General features: G+C 33.9%; 1 protein-coding gene across 1 annotated transcript in view; it reads left to right on the plus strand.

Moving 5' to 3' along the window:
• Positions 1-24,192, plus strand: part of usp45 (ubiquitin specific peptidase 45) — a 120,797-nt gene that overhangs the window by 84,475 nt on the left and 12,130 nt on the right. The window contains exon 6 of the mRNA XM_039747592.1: positions 16,410-16,555. Coding sequence (XP_039603526.1) covers positions 16,410-16,555 — 146 coding nt within the window. The remainder of the gene's footprint in view (positions 1-16,409; positions 16,556-24,192) is intronic.

Here is a 24,192-nt window from a genome sequence, read left to right on the forward strand (position 1 = left end):
TAAATGAACAGAAATTAAAAATAACAACAGAGTAAATAAGTGAGAACAGTTATTAAGTATTAAAATGTATAATGACAGGAATATTCTTTTAGTCAGCTATTCTGGTTTGTGAGTCTAATGTCATTGTGTTGCATCCCCACCTTTTCCCTTTTTCTTTTTTTAGGTTGTTTTGCAAAGAAAGAATGTCATTGATGAATAGTACAGACAAGAATTACCTTTTCAAATTGCTTCCTTTTATGATTTATACTAAGCATGCCTAAGCTCATTATTTCAAAACTACTTATAAATGGGGAAAAAGAATGTTTTAGTTTTCATTTTAAGACCTTTTCAAAATAATCTATTCCGAATTGTTAATGGACTTCTTACAGAGGTTTATAACAGGAAAAGCAAAATCTGATGTCTCCAAAGAATATGAAAACACTGTGGTATATCTTCTAGATCTTTGCATTACCTGCTGCTGTTGTTAAAGCAGAATTGTTCAATACAAATGTTTAAAAATATAAAAAAGCATTTCACATTGTTGTATATAATGGACTGTAGCTTGCTTATGGACCTGGTAAAATTGCATTTTTCTTGAAGGCCAGGTTTTTAGAGAGAGATTATTGTATATTTTTCCATATGCCCTTAGTACAAAAGAGCCCCAGCAAGAATTTTTGAATGTAGGACAACTACAGCTTAGAAAATAAAGAAAATCTATTAACAGTGCTCTTATCAACAAGGCCTTCAGCTGAAGTACCAGAGGATTAATAAAAGGAAGCTTGACCTCAGGAAGAGGTTGGCCTATATGGTCTTAAAACACAGCTGGGATTCTTTGTATGGGAAATTAAAATGTTTCTCTGAATAGCAAGCTGGACTAGTAAATAAAGAGTTTTATTGGTTATTTTCTTATATTGATTTGTTTCTCTTAGGTAATAGCTTTAAATGCTACCATAGAAAAGAAAACAAACTGTTACAATCAAAAGTTAACAATAATTTTAGTATCTTATGTTTTTAATATTTCAGCAAACAGTAGGTAATCATTGGCAGATGTCTAATCAAATAAATTCAGGTCACAATTTTCATAGTATGTGGTTATTAAACAGTGAAAGATAGATACATACATACATACATACTTGCTTTATTAATCCCAAGGGGAAAGTCCTAATATAATATTCCTGAATTTGAAAAAGTTTGTTGTGAGGGGTGTTTTAGCGTGTATCTGCAGCAGAGATAACAATATTTTTGTCCAACACTGAAAAATGGAAATCATTAATGAGAAAGAAAATTAAATGCCTAGTAGCCAAAGATGCTTTGTAACTTTATTTTTCAGATTAACATTTACCTGTTTTTGCCTACTGCTCTCTTTTCTGATAAATGTGTTGAAACTCATCTAAACATAATGTACTACCGGTATATCATTTCTTTATAACTAATTTAATCTTTCTAAAGATACAGTCTTTTGCTTTACATGTTGCCTGTAAAAATTAAATGCTTCTAGAATACGTTTATTGGCAAATGTTTTTGGAAAGGAAAATAGAAAGCATAGTTAAATTTTTTTTTAATTTGTACATTCTTTCAAAACTCTAAATATTTGTCTCTCTTCACAGTATGTTAGTTGAGAGTGTACTGTCAAAAATGAATGGATATCATAAATGACATAGAAACAATATAATTAAATGCCAAATATTGACAATGTAGAAGAAAACTAACAAAATACCATGTACATTTTTGAGGAATATATTAATGTAAAACTTTATAAACTTTGTTAAAAGGTGAAACAATGGCAGACTCTTTCTTTCTTTCTTGGTCCACAGCTGCATTATATATTTATTAGGGCTGGGAACAGGTTAAAAATAATTAACCAATTAATCACATATTTGTTTATAATTAATTTTAACATTAAAACATGTAATTATAAAATAAATACATATATCACTAAGTAAATATGCACTGAAATTACAAAATCAATGTAGAATAAACATAAAGGAATTAAAAAATCTTTAGCTCATAGTGTACTTTGTGAAACATTCTGCATTGATGTCTTGTTAAGAAATCAGAGTCATTTCTAACTTTATATGTTAGGAAGAAGATTTTTGAAATTGGCCCTATAGGAAACCAATATAGAAACTTAAGAATAGTTATATTTTCATGGTCCCAAATTCTAATGATTTTTTATAAACATTTTAAAATAATTGCATACTTAAAATAGAACTAGAACTATCTGCAGATAAAGTATTAAAAGTTGAGTCAGTTAAAATTAAACTCAACCCACCTCTCCCCCTCATTCATTGGTCAAGAGTCGCGTCTTCAGTTCAGAAGCACAACCCAATGTGAGGGGGCTTCCTGTTTGAGGAATACCTTCATTTTCCGATGTTACTTATTTAACAATATTTTAGCAAAAAATGCATGTGCTAAACATGTTGTGAATATATGACTGGGTGACTTGAAATGTGGATTATGCAACATGGGTAAGATAAGATTTTTTTCATGAATGTTTTTGATATTGTTTACTATTGTTCAGCATGGTTCACTGTATTATCCTTTTCTGTAAGAAATACTTTTATGTCTGTTCTCCATGAAACATAACATTAACATTTTTTTCTTGGACATCGCTACCAACCACATGAGGTATGTAACATATAGAAATTTAATTTATGGGTGGAATATTCCTTTAAATAAAATGTTTTTGCCACCTAGCCAGTCCAAAAAGAATTTTCACTATTTTCATCAACATTTAATCTACCCTGTGTAATTTATAACCGTCCCTCAAATTGTACAAGTGCTAATATGTACCCAAGTTTTGTTCAGTTATGTCACATGTAAAGTTTAATATTTTTTGAAAAGATTCAATATATCTACATGTATACCTTAATGTAATTTCATTGCGCTTGTGTGAATTTGCCATTTAGTAATGAATTCATATGTGTTTATTGAGTTTGCCCTGGAGATATGGTCCACAGTGTCAGTGCTGTCCATATTTGGTGGCTGAGCAAGAAGAACCAGGTGGTGCTGCAAAGCACAGCACAGTGAAGCGTGGACAGATTTCATTCTGACATTTGCCATCACATACCGCTGGAGGGAAGGGAAAAATCTGCTTTTCCATATGCTTCTGGTTTAGTTTTTGCCTGCAGTTTTTGACCAGATGGCCCTGTGAACATTGTTTACCTTAAGTTACTGTCCCAGATGTAGCTTTTATCAAAAGGCATTCAAATTTTGACTGAATTATTTTTAAGTCCCTCTTTATATTAGGCTTCATTTTTACTTTTATTGTTGCTAACAACTTGTGTATTCTGTAAATATTATAGTGACTAGGAGAATTTGGTGAATTGTATTAGTGTACTAAATATACTTTACCTAAATATCTTTCATGAATCTGTATTTTGCAGACCGCACATCCTCCTTTAAAAATAGGATATTTTATCTTTCAGTCTTTACTGCTATCTCAGTCATTTCATAGAATGCACTTACTCACCAAATCAGGCTATGGAGCAACAAAAAATCTGAGCATAAAATATTGTTTACGAAGAAGTAATTTAGTAAATGAATAAGACATCCCAGGTACTACTACTTCTCTCTTTTTCTGTGTAACCAGAATATTTTGGCAAGTTAATGGTTAAACCTCTTATGCTCGACCTTTATCTTTGCCTTGGTTTTTGGTTTGTCTCTGGGCATTTACATTAAGACCGAAGTCTTGTGAAATATTATCCATATATTGTATATTCAGGTGCCGGTCATAAAATTACAATATCATGACAAAGTTGATTTATTTAAGTAATTCCATTCAAAAAGTGAAACTTGTATATTAGACTCATTCATTACACACAGACTGATGTATTTCAAATGTTTTTTTCTTTTAATTTTGATGATTTTAACTGACAACTAATGAAAGTCCCAAATTCATTATCTCGGAAAATTAGAATATTGTGAAAAGGTTTGATATTGAAGACACTTGGTGCCTCACTCTAATCAGCTAATTAACTCAAAACACCTGCAAAAGCCTTTAAATGGTCTCTCAGTCTAGTTCTGTAGGCTACACAATCAATGGGAAGACTGCTGACTTGACAGTTGTCCAAAAGACGACCATTGACACCTTACACAAGGAGGGCAAGACAAAAAAGGTCATTGCTAAAGAGGCTGGCTGTTCACAGAGCTCTGTGTCCAAGCACATTAATAGAGAGGTGAAGGGAAGGACAAGATGTGGTAGAAAAAAGTGTACAAGCAATAGGGATAACCGCACCCTGGAGAGGATTGTGAAACAAAACCCATTCAAAACTGTGGGGGAGATTCACAAAGATTTGACTGCAGCTGGAGTCAGTGCTTCAAGAACCACCACGCACAGACGTATGCAAGACATGGGTTTCAGCTGTTGCATTCCTTGTGTCAAGCCACTCTTGAATAAGAGACAGCGTCAGAAGCGTCTCGCCTGGGCTAAAGACAAAACTGCTGCTGAGTGTTCCAAAGTTATGTTCTCTGATGAAAGTAAATTTTGCATTTTCTTTGGAAATCAAGGTCCCAGAGTCTGGAGGAAGAGAGGAAAGGCACAGAATCCACGTTGCTTGAGGTCCAGTGTAAAGTTTCCACAGTCAGTGATGGTTTGGAGTGCCATGTCATCTGCTGGTGTTGGTCCATTGTGTTAGTTTTAGAGCACTTCATGCTTCCTGCTGATGACGAACTTTATGGAGATGCAGATTTCATTTTCCAACAGGACCTGGCACCTACACAAAGTGCTAAAACTACCAGTACCTGGTTTAAGGACCATGGTATCCTTGTTCTTGATTGACCAGCAAACTCGCCTGACCTTAACCTCATAGAAAATCTATGGGGTATTGTGAAGAGGAAGATGCAATACACCAGACCCAACAATTCAGAAGAGCTGAAGGCCACTATCAGAGCAACATGGGCTCTCATAACACCTGAGCAGTGCCACAGACTGATCGACTCTATGCCACGCCGCATTGCTGCAGTAATCCAGGCCAAAGGAGCCCCAACTAAATATTGAGTGCTGTACATGCTCATACTTTTCATGTTCATACCTTTCAGTTGGCCAACATTTCTAAAAATCCTTTTTTTGCATTGGTCTTGATATTCTAATTTTCTGAGATACTGAATTTGGGACTTTCATTAGTTGTCAGTTATAATCATCAAAATTAAAAGAAATAAACATTTGAAATACATCAGTCTGTGTGTAATGAATGAATCTAATATACAAGTTTCACTTTTGAATGGAATTACTTAAATAAATCAACTTTGTCATGATATTCTAATTTTATGACTGGCACCTGTATACAGAACAAATGGTTTTTTCAAGATGTTCTGATACTGAAAAAGTACTCACAAACCCAGTTTTTAAAACAGTACGATACCAGCATTTCATTAAATTTAGTACTAGAAGTAATAGAATACTAGAAAATACTAGAGTCCTTTTTTAGCAGGAGCACAAAATCATCCCCTTACACACCCTCGATGAAATACAAGTTACATCTAGCTAGATTCACCATGAGGGGGACCCTCCAATCTTCATACATTAATATTAATGCCCTGGAGACTCTTAAAGTTGGATCCTCACTCCTTGTATTGATTTGCAGCGTAGAACCATGGTAGGGAGGCACACATTTATGTGGTGGAGCAGGGAGGTTTATAAGACTGCAGGGATTGGAGCGATATCAGTTATTTAGTACTGAGTTCTAAAAGCTGGTATTAGTACCAAGGTCAAAATATTAGTACTGATCGAACACTAATTTGCATGATTTTTCTAGTAAAACTTATATAATTACTATACTGTATATCTGTTATACTGTATATCTGTAGTGCAAGTTAAATTTATGTACAGTCAATATTTATAGTAACATTGCATGTATGTCAGCTTTATTACTCTATATAAAACATAAATTAGAGTGAATTTATGCACAGTAACAAATGATTATATGTTAAAACACATGCTAAATTCTTTAAATGTGAACTGTTAAGAGGAAAGTGAATTTTTATAGTGTACACTGAAAAAGTCTCAGGAGTTATTGATAACCTTGATAAAGATAAATAAAAAAGTCAATTTAAAATAGCACAGGGAGTAAAGTATATGCATTTTGTGAAACACTAGAAAAATTAAAAGTAGGGTAATAATCTTAAATATCAAAATCATGAATGTCATAGTTAATGAATCTCTTATATCTAGTACTTGGTGCAGTCATTTCTGACACCAATAATAAGGGCAAAGACAGTAATGTTTTTAAATTTGAAGAGTAATTTGTGCGGGATCTTGAACACTTCTTCTGTGTAGATATTTTCCATATTCTTCATATCATAGACGCTTGCTTCCAAACTTCTCTATACACTTTTTTTGCTCATTTAAATATATTCTTATATTGTAACCTGAAACTCAAACTAATTTACTCATTCTCCAAAACAACATGGCCAAAACTAAGAACAAACTACTATGGAATAGAACACAGAAAAACTCTGCAGTAATGTTAATACATATACACATGCATGTCTATAGATTTTTATATAGTTTGTATTTAAAACATCTAAATATTAACAATTAAACTGAGACCCTCTCTGATTTAGATTGCTGATTTTTACAAAGGTTTAGGCCCATATATTATGATGACCATTGCAAAACATTTATGTTGAATTCAGCCAGTTGTTTTTCTCTTAAGTGAGTAGGTCAGGCACAGTTAATAAACTTCAAGTCAGTTCTATACAAAGGTTTGGCCAAATTACATATTTTGTTCATTGAGTGAAATGTAAAATAGTAAATTCAACTTTGGTAGCAATCATACTAAAACAGTGCCATTTTACTGAAAATGTTAAAGTGCAGTTATAATTCATTTGATGAACTGAAAAAATAGTAAAAAAAAAAAAAATGTAGGTACCCTTGGTCTGACTTAGCTCATAGGTTTTAGTCTGTTCTAGAATAATTTTTAGGAATTATCCATCTGTTAAAATTCCAGAGGCTTGTACTTTCTAACTAAACCAAATAAAGTAATGCCTACAAGACAGGTGAAGCATGCAAAGTGCTTTCCAATTAGCAATTTCCACCTTTTGAAATAGCAGCTAAGGGAAACTGTTGAAGTCAAAGCAAGAGGTGAGGTGAGCCATGGCTATGAGGAACGTACAACAGAAGACAGGAACAGCAAGAGGGTTAGGTGCCAGGCAGTTTTTAATGAACCCACAATTCAAGCCAGAAGACGACATTTTAGGACATGAAACTTTTAATGGACTCTTTATTTATTACAGGTTTTATTGTCTTTTTAAGATTCTTTTTCTTTAATGTCCTGTTTTTAGATGGGGGGCTTGAGTTTTATTTTACCAAATGGTTTGGTTTTAGTGTTTTTATTATTTTCTAGTGCAGTGATAAGGCCACACCTTCCCAAGCAACTGACGGCCTTGAGGGGGGAGGTGTGTGATGAATGGTCCTTGGCAAAGTACAATTTTAAATAAATAATTTGTACCTGGACTGTCACAAGCACAAGCTGCTTTTATATAGTATAGGAAGGTTAAGCAAATCATCACCACATACCTGCAAGGGACCTGCAGGCTGGTTTAGATGAGAAAAAAATGGTGGTACATTGCCACTGTGCAGTGTTACTTACATGGAAATGACCTTTATAGAAAAGCCATCAGAAGGAAACTTTACATGCAATCTCATCAGAAAAAACAATGTCTTAATTATGCAAGACAAAATCTGTATAACACACTGGCATTTTGGACAGATGAAGTTAAAATCAAACAGCTTTTAAAGAAAAGAACAATGTGCAAAACTGTTAGGTACAGGGCTGAATCTATGTGTCGGGTTGCGAGGCAGCTAGTGGCACAAGAAACATCGTGTGAGCACCAAGTACAGTGAAGAATGGATTCCACTAACCATCAACAAATCCCTGAGGAGAATACCAGGAAACTGAAGCTGAAAAAAGGATGGCTTTTATAATAAGACAAAGATCCAAAACACACTTCAAAATGTATTATCAAATATCTAAAACACAAGGTGAATTTTGGAATGCCCCCCTCAGTCACCAGACTTTAATATCATTGAATATTTGTCTGTATATTAATAGGTCCTAAAAGATGCATTTTGGTATTTTTCAAGTCAATGTTATTTCTTCACAGTCATGATATACAGGTATATTAGTTTGCTACATAAAGTGGAGCATATTTTATACATTTTTAAAAATAATTAGCCGGCTCTTGTGTTTTATAATGGTGCCAGTGAATACTGGGTTCCCTTTGTAAAGAAAAGCCTTTAAACTTACCAAATATGTCCACTTTAAAGTAGAAAAGGTTTCAAGTTATGAAAATGTCCCTTCTGTATTTCTGAGGCATGCATATGGGCACCACTGTAAACTGAAAATAATTCATTTTATCAGAGAAACTTGGTACTGTTTTTTGGAGGTATTCGTTTCTCGCTTCTCTGTGTGTTGCTCCCTGAGTGACAATGTAGTTCAACAAGCACATTAAGAGTTTCATTGTACTTTGGACACATAACAATAAATATGAACTGAAATGATAACACTGCATTGTATTTTTAGTAAAAACCTTAGATTTTTGAAAGAGCAATGCCATGTTTTCTGTGGTGGGCCCTGCACACACACGATCGAAAGAAAAAAAAACACAAAAAATGAAAAAGTTAGAGTGTGTAATAGAGCAGATTGAAGTGCCACAAATCAGTGGTCTTTTTTCTTTTAATGCTTGTGTCACACTTGCTGTGGACAAGGTAAAAAAGAACTGAGCACAATATTTTTCATTGAGTATATTCACTGCCGCTGCTACCAATCAATCTAAAAATATGAGAGAATTTACAAACTTCATGTAGAACCTGGTACTTTGAGGTAGGAATGACAGCTGTGCATCACTAATTTGTACTGAACTTACTAAACTTCAAAATGATTAAACTTAGGTGAATTGGCTTTCCTAAAGTTGTCAGATTGTGTGTGTATGTCATTCACCCTTTGATGGACAGGTGCCCTGTCCCAGTTTTGTTTCGGCTTTATGTGCAGCTGGCCCTCTGACTCTGCCCTGGATAAGCAGGTTAGCTAGATGGATAGATGGATGAATGAATGCATGCCATTAACATCTGTTCACTTCTTATCACATGATTGCATGCTATGCTCCTGTTCCATATTCTCTTTCACTGAAGGAAACACTTGTATTATCAGTAGCAGTAGCATGCAGTATCTGGGTAAAATAAATAAATATGCTTCTGTATAGTGAAAGATATACAGTTAGTTTCATAAATATTTGGACAGAGACAACTTTTTTCTAATTTTGGTTCTGTACATTATCGCAATGAATTTTAAATGAAACAACTCAGATGCAGTTGAAGTGCAGACTTTCAGCTTTAATTCAGTGGGTTGAACAAAAAGATTGCATAAAAATGTGAGGCAACTAAAGCATTTTTTTAACACAATCCTTTTATTTCAGGGGCTCAAAAGTGATTGGACAAATTAAATAACTGGAAATAAAATGTTCATTTCTAATACTTGGTTGAAAACCCTTTGCTGGTAGTAACAACCTGAAGTCTTGAACTCATGGACATCACTAGATGCTGGGTTTCCTCCTTTTTAATGCTCTGCCAGGCCTTTACTGCAGCGGCTTTCAGTTGCTGTTTGTTTGTGGGCCTTTCTGTCCGAAGTTTAGTCTTCAAAAAGTGAAATGCATGCTCAATTGGGTTAATATCAGGTGACTGACTTGGCCATTCAAGAATTTTCACTTCTTTGCTTTAATAAACTCCTGGGTTGCTTTGGCTGTATGTTTTGGGTCATTGTCCATCTGTATCATGAAACACCGGCCAATCAATTTGAATGCATTTAGCTGGATTTGAGCAGACAGTATGTGTCTGAACATCTCAGAATTCATTCGGCTGCTTCTGTCCTGTGTCACATCATCAATAAACACTAGTGTCCCATCTTCCACATGCAAGCACCACACCTCAAATCAACTCCAGGCCTTTTATCTGCTTAATTGATAATGACAAAACGACGGACTTGCCCACACCTGCCAATGAAATAGCCTTTGAGTCAATTGTCCAATTAATTTTGAGCCCCTGAAATGAAGGGATTGTGTTAAAAAAATGCTTTAGTTGCCTCACATTTTTATGCAGTCTTTTTGTTCAACCCACTGAATTAAAGCTGAAAGTCTGCACTTCAACTGCATCTGAGTTGTTTCATTTAAAATTCATTGCGATAATGTACAGAACCAAAATTAGAAAAAAGTTGTCTCTGTCCAAATATTTATGGACCTAACTGTATGCAATCATAATTGTGCCATTTTCAGTTATTATTGACTAGTTGTCTACAGAGACAGGAATTCACATCTGGGCATCAACATTCAGTGTCGATAATGGCACATGATGATGACTTACCAAGGTGAATCCATCCCTGGGGCTAAAAGGGTTCTGCCGAGGAAGACAAATGGGGTAATGAAGTGCATAACTGGTCCCCTTTTAAAATGACTGAAACTCGCAACAATGGCTTGCTTTTTGCTTTTCTACTGTGTGGATATGCTCGTTTGCAATATATCAGTAATCTTGAGATGCAGATTAGTACTCATAACATTTTTGGCTTGATTTGAAATGAAATCAATGCATTTAGTAAGTGTTAAGGCTTTTTTTTTATAATGGGACTCTGGTACTGGTACCGATAAGCTCCATTTTAAAACACAAAGTGGGCCAATTATTTTTTTAAATTTATGAAATATGCTTGACTACTAATGTAGTACGCTGACATATACCACAATTGTGAAGAAATAGCATTAACTTGAAAAATATTAAATGTATACTTACGTGCTATGCTTTCAAAATAGCCCAAGAATATCTCATCAATGGAAGCAATCTGTAGGAAGAATGGAGAAAAAATTCTAAAACAAGAATTCAAGGACCCATAGGTGGTGATAAAAACATTTGCAGGCTGGTAGTTTTTCCAAGGTGGCTGTTATTAAGTACTAATTTAGTAGGGTGCCAAAACTTTTGCACATATCACATATACTCTTTTATTTCGTTGTGTATATATTTTTTAATTTGTCAAATAAATCATAACTGTATATTATCATTTTCAAAAAAATGACATAGTATTTTGAAAAGAAACTTAAACAATTTGCTATTTTTTTTTCTCAAATTTCTTTAAAAAACATAATTTGGCTGGAGGTGGTCAAACATTTGCATAGATATGTGTTTAGGTTTAGTAGAGTTCATGATGGCACTGACTTTCACATGAAACCTTGGGCCAGAGGCAGTAAACCCACAGTTATACTATCATATTTGGATTTGAGGTTTTGTTGTTTGTATTTATTTCTTTTCCAGTTCCATGTGTCATGAAAGAATAATTGCATTAATTTCCAAAAAGCCCATTAATGTTGTATGACAGATGGGCATTATGCAATGATGGAACCCTGGAGATGATGTCAGACACTGTTAATGCCAGCTGAAAATGTCTGATAAGATGAGCAATACCACACCTTGTAACATCAACAGAGATGTCCTCAAAGACACAAACTAGAACACCCAAGTTCTGAACAACAGAGCACAAACCAAGCATGAGTAGTGCTTGATTGACAAAACTTTGTACCAGCGGTCAACCAAGAGTGGCTTGTGTGCACCCATGAAGCCAATTACAAGACCTCTGTTCCTTCCTTTAAAAACCTCAACCACACCCTTACTAACTTCTTTTCTCATCTTGGTAAGCACAGCCTTGCCACAATTTTTGCAATCCATAGCCAGAACCCATAGGTAATAAGGTATTCATTACCTTATTTATGACAATCAGAAACCAAGCAACCATTTGTCTGTTATGATGTTTTAGTTATTTGTATTTTCCCAGTACAATGAAAATGTCCAAAAAATATCTTAAATTTATTTTGTATACCTGCAGTGTTGGAGTACATTCTTCAAGCTACTTGCAGAGTCAATGAAACAGATAACCTTTTATGCAAGTTTAGAGATTTCAAGTTGTCAGTTAACCAAACTTGCACACATACTTGGGATGTGAAAACCCAAATAGATGTAGGCAAGTTGTATAGAATTTACTTAGAAAAAGACATGTCCAGAATTTGAACCCATTCCTCTGACCATTATGTCACCACTTTTAGTATATTTAACACTAGCAAAATACCCACGCTTTGCAGCGGAGAAGTATTGTGTTAAAGAAGTTATGAAAAAGAAAAGGAAACATTTTAAAAATAACATAACATGATTGTCAATGTAATTGTTTTGTGACTGTTATGAGTGTTGCTGTCATCAAGGATTTGATTATCATTATTTCTTTCAATTAGGTTCGTATTTGGAGGATGTGTTGTGTTGAAGTTACATTCCGTGTTTGTCAACTGTTGTAAAGATAACAGGTTTCATTCATCGAAGTGTTCACTACCCAAATTGGTACCTTAAATGTAAGATGTTTAACAGGCATTGCCGGTATTAAGTTGTGGATTTGCCTGTGAATATTTAGCGGCAGCGTGTCTATGAACTTAATTTCAACTTAAGCTTTACACCTTGCTTTCCTATTGATATGTCTACAAAGGCTTGTTCAGCTTCAGAGGGTTATTCCTTTCTTACTGCATCAATACACAGCTCGTCTTCCTCTTTATCTGAGACATCACACACTGCATGCACGGGTTTACCTTTCCCAGTCATGCAAACTTTAGCAAAGTGGTTCAATTTACGACATTTTTTACACTGTCTTCCTTTAGCTGGAAATTGACTTTTTCCATCGTGTGCTTTGTTTTCGCAGTAGCTGCACTTATGAATATGCTTGTATGCGTCACTTGCTTCATATTCTTTTGCTGCCTTCTCAATTGTGTAATGCGTTTTTTGTTCACCACTCTTTGGATCTCTTGCTTGTTCTCTGCATACTGCGTTCACAGTCAGTTCACGTGAGCCGCTCGGAGTACATGCATTGAAGGTTCTCAGCTGTGCTTGTGCTATCTCGTGCAATCTTGTGATGTCCACGGCTTTTTTTAATGTTAGCTCAGACCCGGCACTTAAAAGTTTCTCTCGCACTTTCGCTGAGTTTGTGCGAAACACTATTCTATTCCTGACCATCTCATCTTCGTTTGCATAAGCACAGTCCTTCACCAGCAATTTTAACTCCGTTACAAAGTGATCAAAAGTCTCGTTTATACCCTGCGTCTTCTCATTAAACTTGTATCTCGCGAATATCGTATTCGTCTTAGGTATGACAAACGCCTCATAGTGGCAGCGTGTCTATTGGATTGCTGCTGACAGACGGCCTTATATGGGCAGGCACTAAATTACGTGGGAGGCGTGCGTATTGGGGACGCAATATAGGCAGGCAGCCAACTACATGGGAGGCGTGGTGATGGGTGACGCAACTCCACCTCACACGGCGACTGAGCTACAGGCTATGGCCGTATATATGTACGTAAGTAGGATTCAGTTATGACCGTTACGCGTAGAATTTCGAAATGAAACCTGCTTACCTTTTGTAAGTAAGCTGTAAGGAATGAGCCTGCCAAATTTCAGCCTTCTACCTACACGGGAAGTTGGAGAATTAGTGATGAGTGAGTCAGTCAGTGAGGGCTTTGCCTTTTATTAGTATACAAGAATTAGTAAAAAAAAGAGAAAGCTATTGGTTGCCAAAGTAGAATACTTTTTATTTTTTACAGTGTGTTCATAGTGAATATTGCCTGTTTTGAATCTTTGAGCAGTCTTCATTTCTGTTATGTTTTAAACTGTTCAAATAAGCATTGAAAATGTATTTACTTTGCTGTACCGTAGAACATTGCTTTCTCTAAACTAAATACTGTGTTTTTGGTTATATTTGCTTTTTTTTTTTTTAAAAAAAGTATATTGTATTAATTTTAGTAAATTAGATAATGTACTGACAACAAGAAAGAAGACATCTCAGTTCATCATAAAGGTAACCAGATTTTAGTTTTGAGAAATCTGCCATGTTGATTTTTAGGAAATTTCCTTAATGCTTAATATAATTCTTTCAGTTTATTGGGTGATTCAAAACATGGCAGGATCTAATCAGTAATATTTTAGAATAAGCTCTTAAAGCACAGAGGAAGCAATTATTTCTGCATTTCTTTTTCTTTTCCATTCATCTGTATTGGCTTATCAAACTCGTCAATTTAGGTATGTTTACAAGCCTTAAGTTTTACTCTGTTGCCCATGCTCTTTCTCTCAGGGGTAGGGGTCGACTTGTTCTCAATCTTACTTTTTGTAAAAATTGATTGATTTGTATGGAATGATTACAATAAAATAATAAAAAAAAATAAAAAATAAAATTACAAAAATGTCTATATACATATTATTGGTTCTTCTAAACAACTGTCTCCTGTTGTATTCCCTTTGCTCTGTTCTTTTCAGTAAAGTATGGCAAGTCGAATTAACATTTAGAGATATCTGAAAATGAATTTCAGATATCTTAAAATGTAATTTACTTTTCGGTGCAAAGACAATTCTTCATGATGTCAGTTCACACACTTCTCGGTGGTCTGGGATTTTTCGGGTGATTTACTATGTAATAAACTTAATAAGTTATAGCTTAATGAAAATTGCATAATTAGATCTGGACCACCCTATAGATATCTGAAAATGCTATTGAGATATCTTGAAATAATTGACTGTCCTTTTAAAGATATCTTAAAATGTATTTTAGATATCTTGAAATACAATTTGAGATATCTTGAAATACATTTAGATATCTGAAATGGAGCAGAGACCCATTTTAAGATATCATTAAATTAATTTTAGATATCTCAAACAACAGTGAATTTTAAGTTATCTTAAATGCTTTTTAAGTTATCTCATTATATTTTGAGATATCCTAAAATAACTTCTCACTCATTTTGAGATATCTGAAATGCATTTTCAGATATCTCAACATAACTTCCTGCACATTTTAAGATATCTCAAATAGATTTTCAGATATATTAAAATAACTTCCTGTGAATTTCAAGATATCTCAAATACATTTTGAGATACAGTATCTTAAAATCACTTCCTATAAAATTTCCTATTCTCTCAATGGGACTTCCTGTCTATTTTTTGATATCTCAAAATGTTTTTGAGATATCTTGAAATGCACAGGAAGTTATTTCGTGATATCTCAAATTGCATTTAAGATATTTTAAAATGCATTTCAGATATTTCAAAACGTTATCTTGAAATCTATTTGGGATATCATAAAATTCTTTTTAAGATATCATAAAATAGATGCATTTTTAGATATCTGTAATTCAATTTGAGATATCAAAAATACATTTCCAGATATCTTAAAATTCATTTTGAGATATCTCTAAATGTTAATTTGGCTTGCCATGGTAAAGAGCAGGCAAAAATTATGATGACTGATGATAACAATAGTCTTTGGGTTAAACAGGACTTTTTTATGTCATTTGCTGTTAACTTGTATGTTTGCTTTATATATACTGTGTATACTGTACATCTTGTTGAGCATATTCTGACATATTGTAGATTGTGTGAATTATCTAATAAGTCACTACAGTATGATTCAGAAATAGTGGAATTTTCATTTATTGAAATGTGATTAAATGTAAAATTAAAGATTAAAGTGTTTTTTGTTCTTCTTAATACTGTTTTCTTTTAACGTTAAAGTATGGTTTATATGTGCATCATCGTTATCTGAAATTCCAGCTTGTGATTGTTCAGTATCGCCTAATTTTGATCTTGGAAAATATTGCTTATTATTATTTTTTTTTTTTTATACAAAGCATGTAAGGAGTGGAACCTTAACTGCATTCATTATTTAGTACATATGTGGTTTATACCCATATATCATATGAAAAGATTGGATCACTTGCAGTAACTACACAGATATAATCATAATAGTGTAGTGATTTAATTACCAATATAATTATTTATAACAATTACAATGCAAAGTTACAGCATTAATGTTTTCCTTTTCTGAATATTTTACATTTCTTTATTTTGTTCTCCATCCTCACATGAATATATCTGAAACTTCAAGATGGTAATTAGCAGTTGTAGTCATCATGCAGTAGAATTGCTGGAAGGCATGTTGCAGGGAGGTACCAACCAAACTTGGTCCCAGTGTTCATTGGCATATTTATTTGCAAGTCTGTATAGAAAAGGGTTTGAAATAAAAATAGACAAAACATGCAACTTTCACAGCTGGGTTCACTGCTGTCCTATAGTACAAGTGGAAAATCTGCCAGCTGTCATCTGGAACCACAGAGAATATTAATGTATCAGATTTCTCTCCAGATGTTGCAAGATATTTTTTGTAATATAATTTTTAAAGGAATTTTAACTATTATTGTATATTCAAACAGTCCAAATGTTACATTGAAGTTATTTGCATATCTCAAATTGACTGATATATCTTAATGGCTACCAGTGTTCAGTTTGCTTAACAAATATATGATTAGCTTACCACTTGTGACTTGTATTTGTATTAATATTTAAACAAATATCATCTATATATTTTTTTCAGGTTCCTCATCTAAAATAATCAAAATACGAGGAGAAACAGAAAGCAGTGATCTCATTAAGGGGAGAATTTCAGTCAGTAGCACATTGGTACCAGTGAAAGGCCTTAGTAATTTAGGGAACACCTGCTTCTTTAATGCAGTTATGCAGGTAAGAATTCATTTTCTCATACACCTATTTTTGTTTTGTCTTAATATTCCGTATTATGCTGTAGTTGTTTTTAATCCTGTAATAACATTTGCACAACCACAAAAACGTGACTTTTTTTTCTTAATTGATTTGTGACTTACCTTTTAGTATTTTGTAGTCATTGCTAAATTATTCTTTTTGTATAGTTAGCAGAAATTTTTTGTCCTTTATTTATTTCTGGGAAAGAAATTAAAGGCTTTTAATTTTTATACTGCCTTTTCTGTTCCCTTTTCCATAGTTAAACACACTACAGTTTTTGTTAGCTCTTTTTCCAACTACGCATTTTATTGACCTGCCTAATCCAACTAGATTGTCAGATGATCAGTTTTGTTTAATTGTAATTCTTTAGTATAAAGAATGAATGTAACTGTTTCTTGGCTATGAACTGTTAATTAAAGAGTTCCCTTACCTTGTGTTGACATAATAAAAGTTTGATTTCTACTACCTGTCTATTTCTGCCAAGATACACTTCAATTACCATGATCATGAAATAAACTTGAAGAAAAAGGATAGATGATTTCTGGAAAATCACAGACATTTAAACATTAACATTTTTTCCTTCCGATATACTGTATTATCATGCTTAATTATATTTTAGGTGCATCTATCTACTTTTTTACTTTTTTTTTCCAGCCAGTAAACAGTCTTATTTGGTTTTATAAAAGTAAGCTACAATAAGCAGTGATTGTTTTGATATTTTGAGCACCCTTGTATCCACCTTGAGCGCCTACATATACATGCCTCTACCTAACTGTTTGGACTGGAGTTTGGAGGGTCTCCAAAGGGCACATGGATTTTCGTCAGCACTGTGTTCAACTAAGTAGACAGGGTAGCATGTTTTGAAGATGTTCTTTTTTTTTAAGCTGTTGTGTCTAACAGGTCAAGCTTATATTTCATGTTCCTGGGTAAGCTTATAAGGTTTCCTGTTGTAGGTTCTATAGTGTGAACATTGTCATGTGAAGTGGCCATCCTTTGGTGATTCTAACCCAGCTTCCCAACAAACTTACTGAGTGTACTGGAGTTGGTAGTAAGATTGACAATATTAGACCTCAGGGTCCTGCCTTTAGGTCTGTCATCACTCAAGCCTGCAAATTTACATTGCTGACTCTCATTCATGTAGTCATTTCTGGCCCTCAGTCATGTCGTTGCAAATTAAATAGTGAGCAGTACGTTGCCTTGATGTACTTGTTATGGAAGGATTATTTTAGATCGTCATAGTGGCACAGCATTTAGTGCTGCTTTTTCATAATTCTAGGTGACATTGTTTAATGTACTGAGCTTATCAGTGTCCGTGGTAGGTTTGTGTGTTCTCTCTGTATCTGCATGAGTTTTTCTATGGGTGCTCTGATTGTCCTGCCAGATCAGAAATAATTGGATAAGGTTGATTACCAAGTCTTTGATTGGCCTGTTGAAAGTGAGTGTGCAAATGGGCCTAAGTGTGCTCTGCAGTAATTTTTGTGACCAACACTGACTCAATGATTTGGGCTTCTTACAACCTTGAGTTTATTGAACAGATTTAGGAAATACATGGGATTGTAGATGAAGATAAACTGTCCAAAGTTTAGTTTTAATATTTTCCGAATCCACTGGAATTCTTTGTAGCCTTTTAGTATCCAGTCATCAGAAATGCTACACCTAGTTGATGTTTTAATTTCATACTTATTTGCCTTCTTAGTTTAAAAATGAACAAAAGGAAAAGATAGGAAGATGTGATGAAACATACTGCATCATAACATAAAATAATCTTTAAAAAATACTGCTATCTTTTTTTATACTGAATATGATAAAATAATGTAATTGGCACAATTAATTTTTTAAATTGTGTGCTCCACACATTTAGGTGGCAGTATATAGGTTTAATTTCATTTCATTCTAACCGTACCATATCTTTTTCATCCCATTATAAATAACGTTTCTCAGACTGCCTTCTTCCATCTCCAAAACATTTCTAGACTTCGTCCTGTTCTCCCACAACACAGTATTGAAGTATTGGTTAATACTTCAGTCACTTCATGTATAGATTACTGTAATGCTATTCTGTTTGGCATCTCTAAAAAACATTTCTGTTCTATACAACTTATATAAAATCTACTGCTAGGGTAATTATCTGTTCTAAATCTACTGAACATATTACACCTATTCTCTCCCAACGTCACTAGCTCACTGTTTACTGCAGAATACAATACAAAATACTGCACTTAACATTTAAAGCTCTCCACAATCTTGCCCCTTTGTACCTCATTGATCTTGTACAGACGTACACTTCCTCTTGCTCACTCAGATTCTTATCTGCAGCTTTACTTTCTGTACGACACATCAAACTCTGTTCTATGGGAGCTTGAGCATTCTGTCATAGTGCTCCTCAACTCTGGAATTCTCTTCAGTCTCGTAATGTCAGCTAGAGTCAATAACACAATTTTAAAAATGCCCTCAAAACATACCTTTTCAAACTGACATACCATTTACCACTGTTACAGCCAGTTATCTTTGATGTGTGTTACTACTTGTGTTCTCTTATTGCTGTTTGATATTATTGTCCTATTTGTTTTTATCTTCATTACTGTTGTTTAATTCATTATTATTAATATTATTATAATCATGTGATTACAGTCCTGTCATTAATGGTATGTTTTTCAGAATTTAACAAAGCTTCAAGATGCTTCAGCAAGTTCTAAGTTTGTTATTAAAATTCTTATACAAAGTGAAGAAAATAAATTTATGGAATCCTATGAAATACAGTAATGCTAATTTCACTAAATTAGTTTATGTATGAATCACTGATGACATCATTTAAATTATTATTTTCATTTATTTATTTAATTATTTTACTGTTTAGTTGCTTTGTTGAAGGATATCATATCTAAATTCTTATTTGAACTTATCCTCAATAAGTTCCTCAGCATTATTATTATTAGAGTTTCTGTGTCCAAATGATTACCTTTTGCAAGAGTAAAAATCATAGGCATCTGCATGATAGTAATTGTGGATCACTTCATGATAGAGATCTAACTTTCAAAAATAGGGAAATAAGTAATAAAAAGCAAGGGATATGCTAGGAGTCCTTTAAACATTCAGATTGTGGTGGAATGGATTATTTTAGGTATAAAGTGCAGTGTCACTAAGCCCAGTAAATAGTCCTGCTTTAATAGTCTTGACAGTGTGCAATGCAAGGCAATCAGTATAATCCTTTTGAGCCCAAATCCAAGTCTGATTTTCAACTGCCCAAAACGAGTTTTTGGATGGAGTTCAGTCCTTCTGTGTTGTCACTTATCCATGGCTTGTACTGCCAGTGAATGAACATTGTTGGCTTCCATGGCCACTTTGTAGTAGACATGTGGTTTGCTGTGTCTGCCAAGGATTAATCCATGAATGTATTATTTCCAGTAGGTGATCATCCTTCTGTAACAAATAATGGGTGCAACTTTGGCATGAGTGCATGACATCAGGTGCCAAAGTGAACCATACATTGTTTTCTATCTGTTATTTAATTACAGTGTTATAATTTATAGCTTAATGCAGAAAAAATGGAAAGGGGGTTGTCTTAATTTAAGCAGATTAGAAAAGAAGTAACCTGATTAGTTTTAGGTAATCTTGTAATATTTATAATATTTAATTTTTTCTTCAGTTAAATGTCAAAATAAAAGTAAAAAATATAATTAGATACAACAGATAATTTAAAGACATATTTTATATGTGTTATAATTTTTTTTTGCATTTGTTCATAAAAATCTTACAGTAGAAAATTTTATATAATCAGTTTTTTATGTTCTTTGTTTTTCTCTGTGAGAGTTTTCTGGCTACTACTGGGTCATCTAAAAGTTCTAATGTTTTATATATAGTGCATAGCATAACATAACATTTTCCAGCCCCTTTGTTCCATTTCAAGTCCATACTGGCAGCATTGTCTGCAAGGAATGAAACAATGTTAAACTGGGTGCCAGACTGCCAAATTCACACACTTGGCATTTTGGAATCATCAATACATTTAACACATATGTCTTTGGGAATGTGGGTGGAAAATTCACATAGATGCTGAGACATTGTTTAAAATCAATTTGGGTTTAGGGGAGAATTGCTAACCATTGCTGTACCAGGCTTACTGCAAATGTTCCTAATTATTTCTTTTTGCAATGGATCAAGGTCAGTGTCAAATTACAATACCTGGAATACTGGAAATAATAAATAATAAGCTATCCACAGGGAATCCCTTGAAACAAACATGCAGAGTGGTGTATTTTATTTCTTCTTGGTGTCTGAAGTTTATATACCTTTACAGTATGAACTCAGTTTTACCTGTATCTGTTCACATTCTTTGCCATGTCAGGAGAATGAGGTTACAAGAGCCTCTCTGAACGCAGTTGGAACAGGCTGGAAAAACACCCTGCATAATCTACAAAGCAACACAGTGGCTCAGAGTAAATGAGTTTTATTTAGAGATGACAGTCAGCCTGATAAATTGTCTTTAGAAAGTGAGGAAAATTAATGTACCCAGGAAAAACAGTGCTCACAAACACACAGAAGCACAGTTTTGAAATTGAATCTTGTTTATTTTGGTGACAAAAGAGGATTGTAGACATTGTGTAGTTGAAGAAATAGTAGATATACTACCTCTGTAAAAAAAAAAAGCAGATACTGTACATACTTCTTTTCAAAAATGAAACTGGTAGTATGTTGTGTTATTGAGTTAACTTGAAATTATCTCAGGATTCAGTGCTGGCATTTAATTTGTTTCCAAGAACCTTATGTTTAAATATATTGCATGTCCATTCAAATAAAAATAAATAAATAAGCTAATTTTGGAGGAATTCCTCATCCAGTGTCTAAAAATAAAAGGAGTTTGTTCAGAATAATAACATCATTAAATTGCAAGTAGGGTGATTTTTTTGGGGGGATAGAAATTTACTGTCAACTAACTTGTAAAGTGAATTATTTCTTAGAGGCAGATTGTGTTAGTATAATAACAAGACATTATGAAACTCACTTTATCCAATTCAGAGTTGCAGGGGAATAAACCCGGTCTTTACAGTACTGGGCTTAAGCAAGGAAACCACAGTGGACATTTGCTTCTCACAAACACCTTCTCATTCCAGCACACACAGGACCCATTTTTGAATCATGAATCTCTTTGCGGTTGTTGGATGAAAATTGGAGTACCAGAAGGAAAATGCAAGCAAGCACATGGAGAATGTGCAGACTCCACGTGGACATTAACCAGATGCTGGAGCTAGAGTATGTGACACTACTGCTGCCATTGCACCACAGTGCCACCGTGTGCTACAATTATGATTCTTTTAAATGTATTTTTTGTGTTTAATTTATTTGTTCATTGAGTTACTTTTATGGCCTTTATTTAACACTAAAAGGTATACCAGAACTAAGACAGCAGAAGAACTGTTAAATAAAGTATTTTACTGGCATGTGAAATACCTTGATTTGCAAAATGAATGCAATTTTTTTGCCAGTAAAAAAATCACAAATCATATATAAATTTAATTTTGTATGCCTTTCCTGATAAAGTCTGGAGGCTACTCTTTCTTTCAATAAGAGTCATCAGTTGAAAGGAGTTAATGGTGAATAGGAAACTAGCCCATTCGCTGGTCATGGAGAGACAAACACTAAATTTAGTGACCTGTAAACTTAATATTACAGTATTTCTTTTCATTATGAGAAGAAACCTGAATATCACATGAACTTGTAAATGATATTGAAACAGCACATACAATACAGTCATATTGATTTGTTCCTTGAGGCATTAGTAATGCAAACTATCCTATTCATTAAAATCCTTGTTGAATCTGTCGAGTTCTGAGCATTTATGAGGTGAAGACCCCAGTGACTTAACACAGTATGTTTGTATTTATATACTAGCTTTCCACGTGACAATACCTCTACACAGCAGTTTTCTGTTATTTCATTTACAGCTGTTTAGTGTGCTCACCTTCCTGTAGGGACTATCCAGTAAAAAGTAAGGTCTTGCAGAGTAATCCTTGGGAAGTGACCTGGTGAGAATGGCAAAGAGTTATTATTACAAATATTAGGATAAGCTTGGTCATTATTGATCATTGTTATAGTAGATCATGGAGTAGTTTCTGAGATTACAGTTTGACTCTAAAATTTGTTTTCATTGTTGTTGATGGTATTCAGATATTCAATATGAAAAAGTAATTGTACCTTAACTCCTGTTATAACAGAACAGGTTACATAACAGAAATAAAGCCATCATCAATTTCAAATGTTTAAATGCTTTAGGCAAAAGCAAGCTTTGTTTTAATCAGCCCTGTCCAAATTAAAACATTTAGCTCTTACATTAGTGTGGAGCTGCCCACACATATATTTTAGAAGCACATTATTCTACAATCAAAAGACTTTCCTTGAGACTTCAGGTGAATTAATTGAAGTGTTTCATCATGGAAGTAGATTTAAAATCTCCTGTAGCACTCTGCACTTTTGTTGTAGCACAGACAGAGTCACATTGTTCAAAGAAATTTTAAGTTTGAGACAGCACAGTGTAGTTACCGCTCATCTGCTTTGGCTATTCCTTGCATTTGGTGAATTCCAACAACAGCACACCTGATTCAAATTAACGAGTTAGTATTAATTAGCTAAGCCTTGTGTGCTAGGGGTGCAATTTAACAAATAAAAGGGTATATAGAATAGTCACCACAGATATCAGGGTAAATCAAAATAAAGGTTTGGAAAAGGCTTTATTAGTTAACACACATTGACAGGCATAAAATCATGAGTTTACAGTAGTCAGCAACTAACTGTATATAAGACAGATTTTCAAAATGTTGTGTTTAAGCTTTCATAAAGAACTAGAAATAGTGCAAATTGAGGACTTGCAGGAGAAGATCCATATCCATGACTTGTCTGCATCTAGTGAAGAAAACTTAAAAGTCACTTTCTTAAAAGACAAGAGGGAATCCAGTGCAGTTATTGTTCAGCATCTGGAGCAGACATCTGGTACCAGACAGCACACTTCCCCTGTTTGAGGAAGTCTTAAAAAATAATCTTGAAGGACATGCTGCAGCCAAGAAACCATTCTTGTAGAAAGGCAACAAGCAGAAGAGATTTATAAACATGATAGACTATATGGCAATGTTATGTGTTTTGTGTGTGTGTATAGTTATATCTATAATGCAGTTTGTATCTATTTTATTCTCTTTCTATACAAATTGTCCTATAAGTTCAGCTAATAGTTATCTGTTGTATTTCTGCATTGGATGCCCGGGATTTGTTCCCTGCCTTGCGCCCTGTGTTGGCTGGGATTGGCTCCAGTAGACTCCCGTGACCCTGTTAGGATATAGCGGGTTGGATAATGGATGAATTTCTGCATTGCAGTTATCATTTTATATCATTTTAAAGAACAAATATTGGCTGACTTTTTTTGTTAATATAGTAATTAATTGGTTGTCCCTTGTATTCTTCATGATGGGCAGAATTGTCTTATAGGATTTGAACATAAAAGTTATTGTGTTTTTAATTCGATCACATAAAATCAAAGCTCTTCTGTCCTAAAATAAATAGTCAGAAACAATGGAACCTCCCAGATGATGTATTATTCACGAAAGGGCCCATGTGGTTTAATTTAATCTTAA

The sequence above is a fragment of the Polypterus senegalus genome, chromosome 3 (genome assembly GCF_016835505.1).
Source record: "Polypterus senegalus isolate Bchr_013 chromosome 3, ASM1683550v1, whole genome shotgun sequence".
In the NCBI taxonomy this organism is placed as follows: Eukaryota; Metazoa; Chordata; class Cladistia; order Polypteriformes; family Polypteridae; genus Polypterus; species Polypterus senegalus.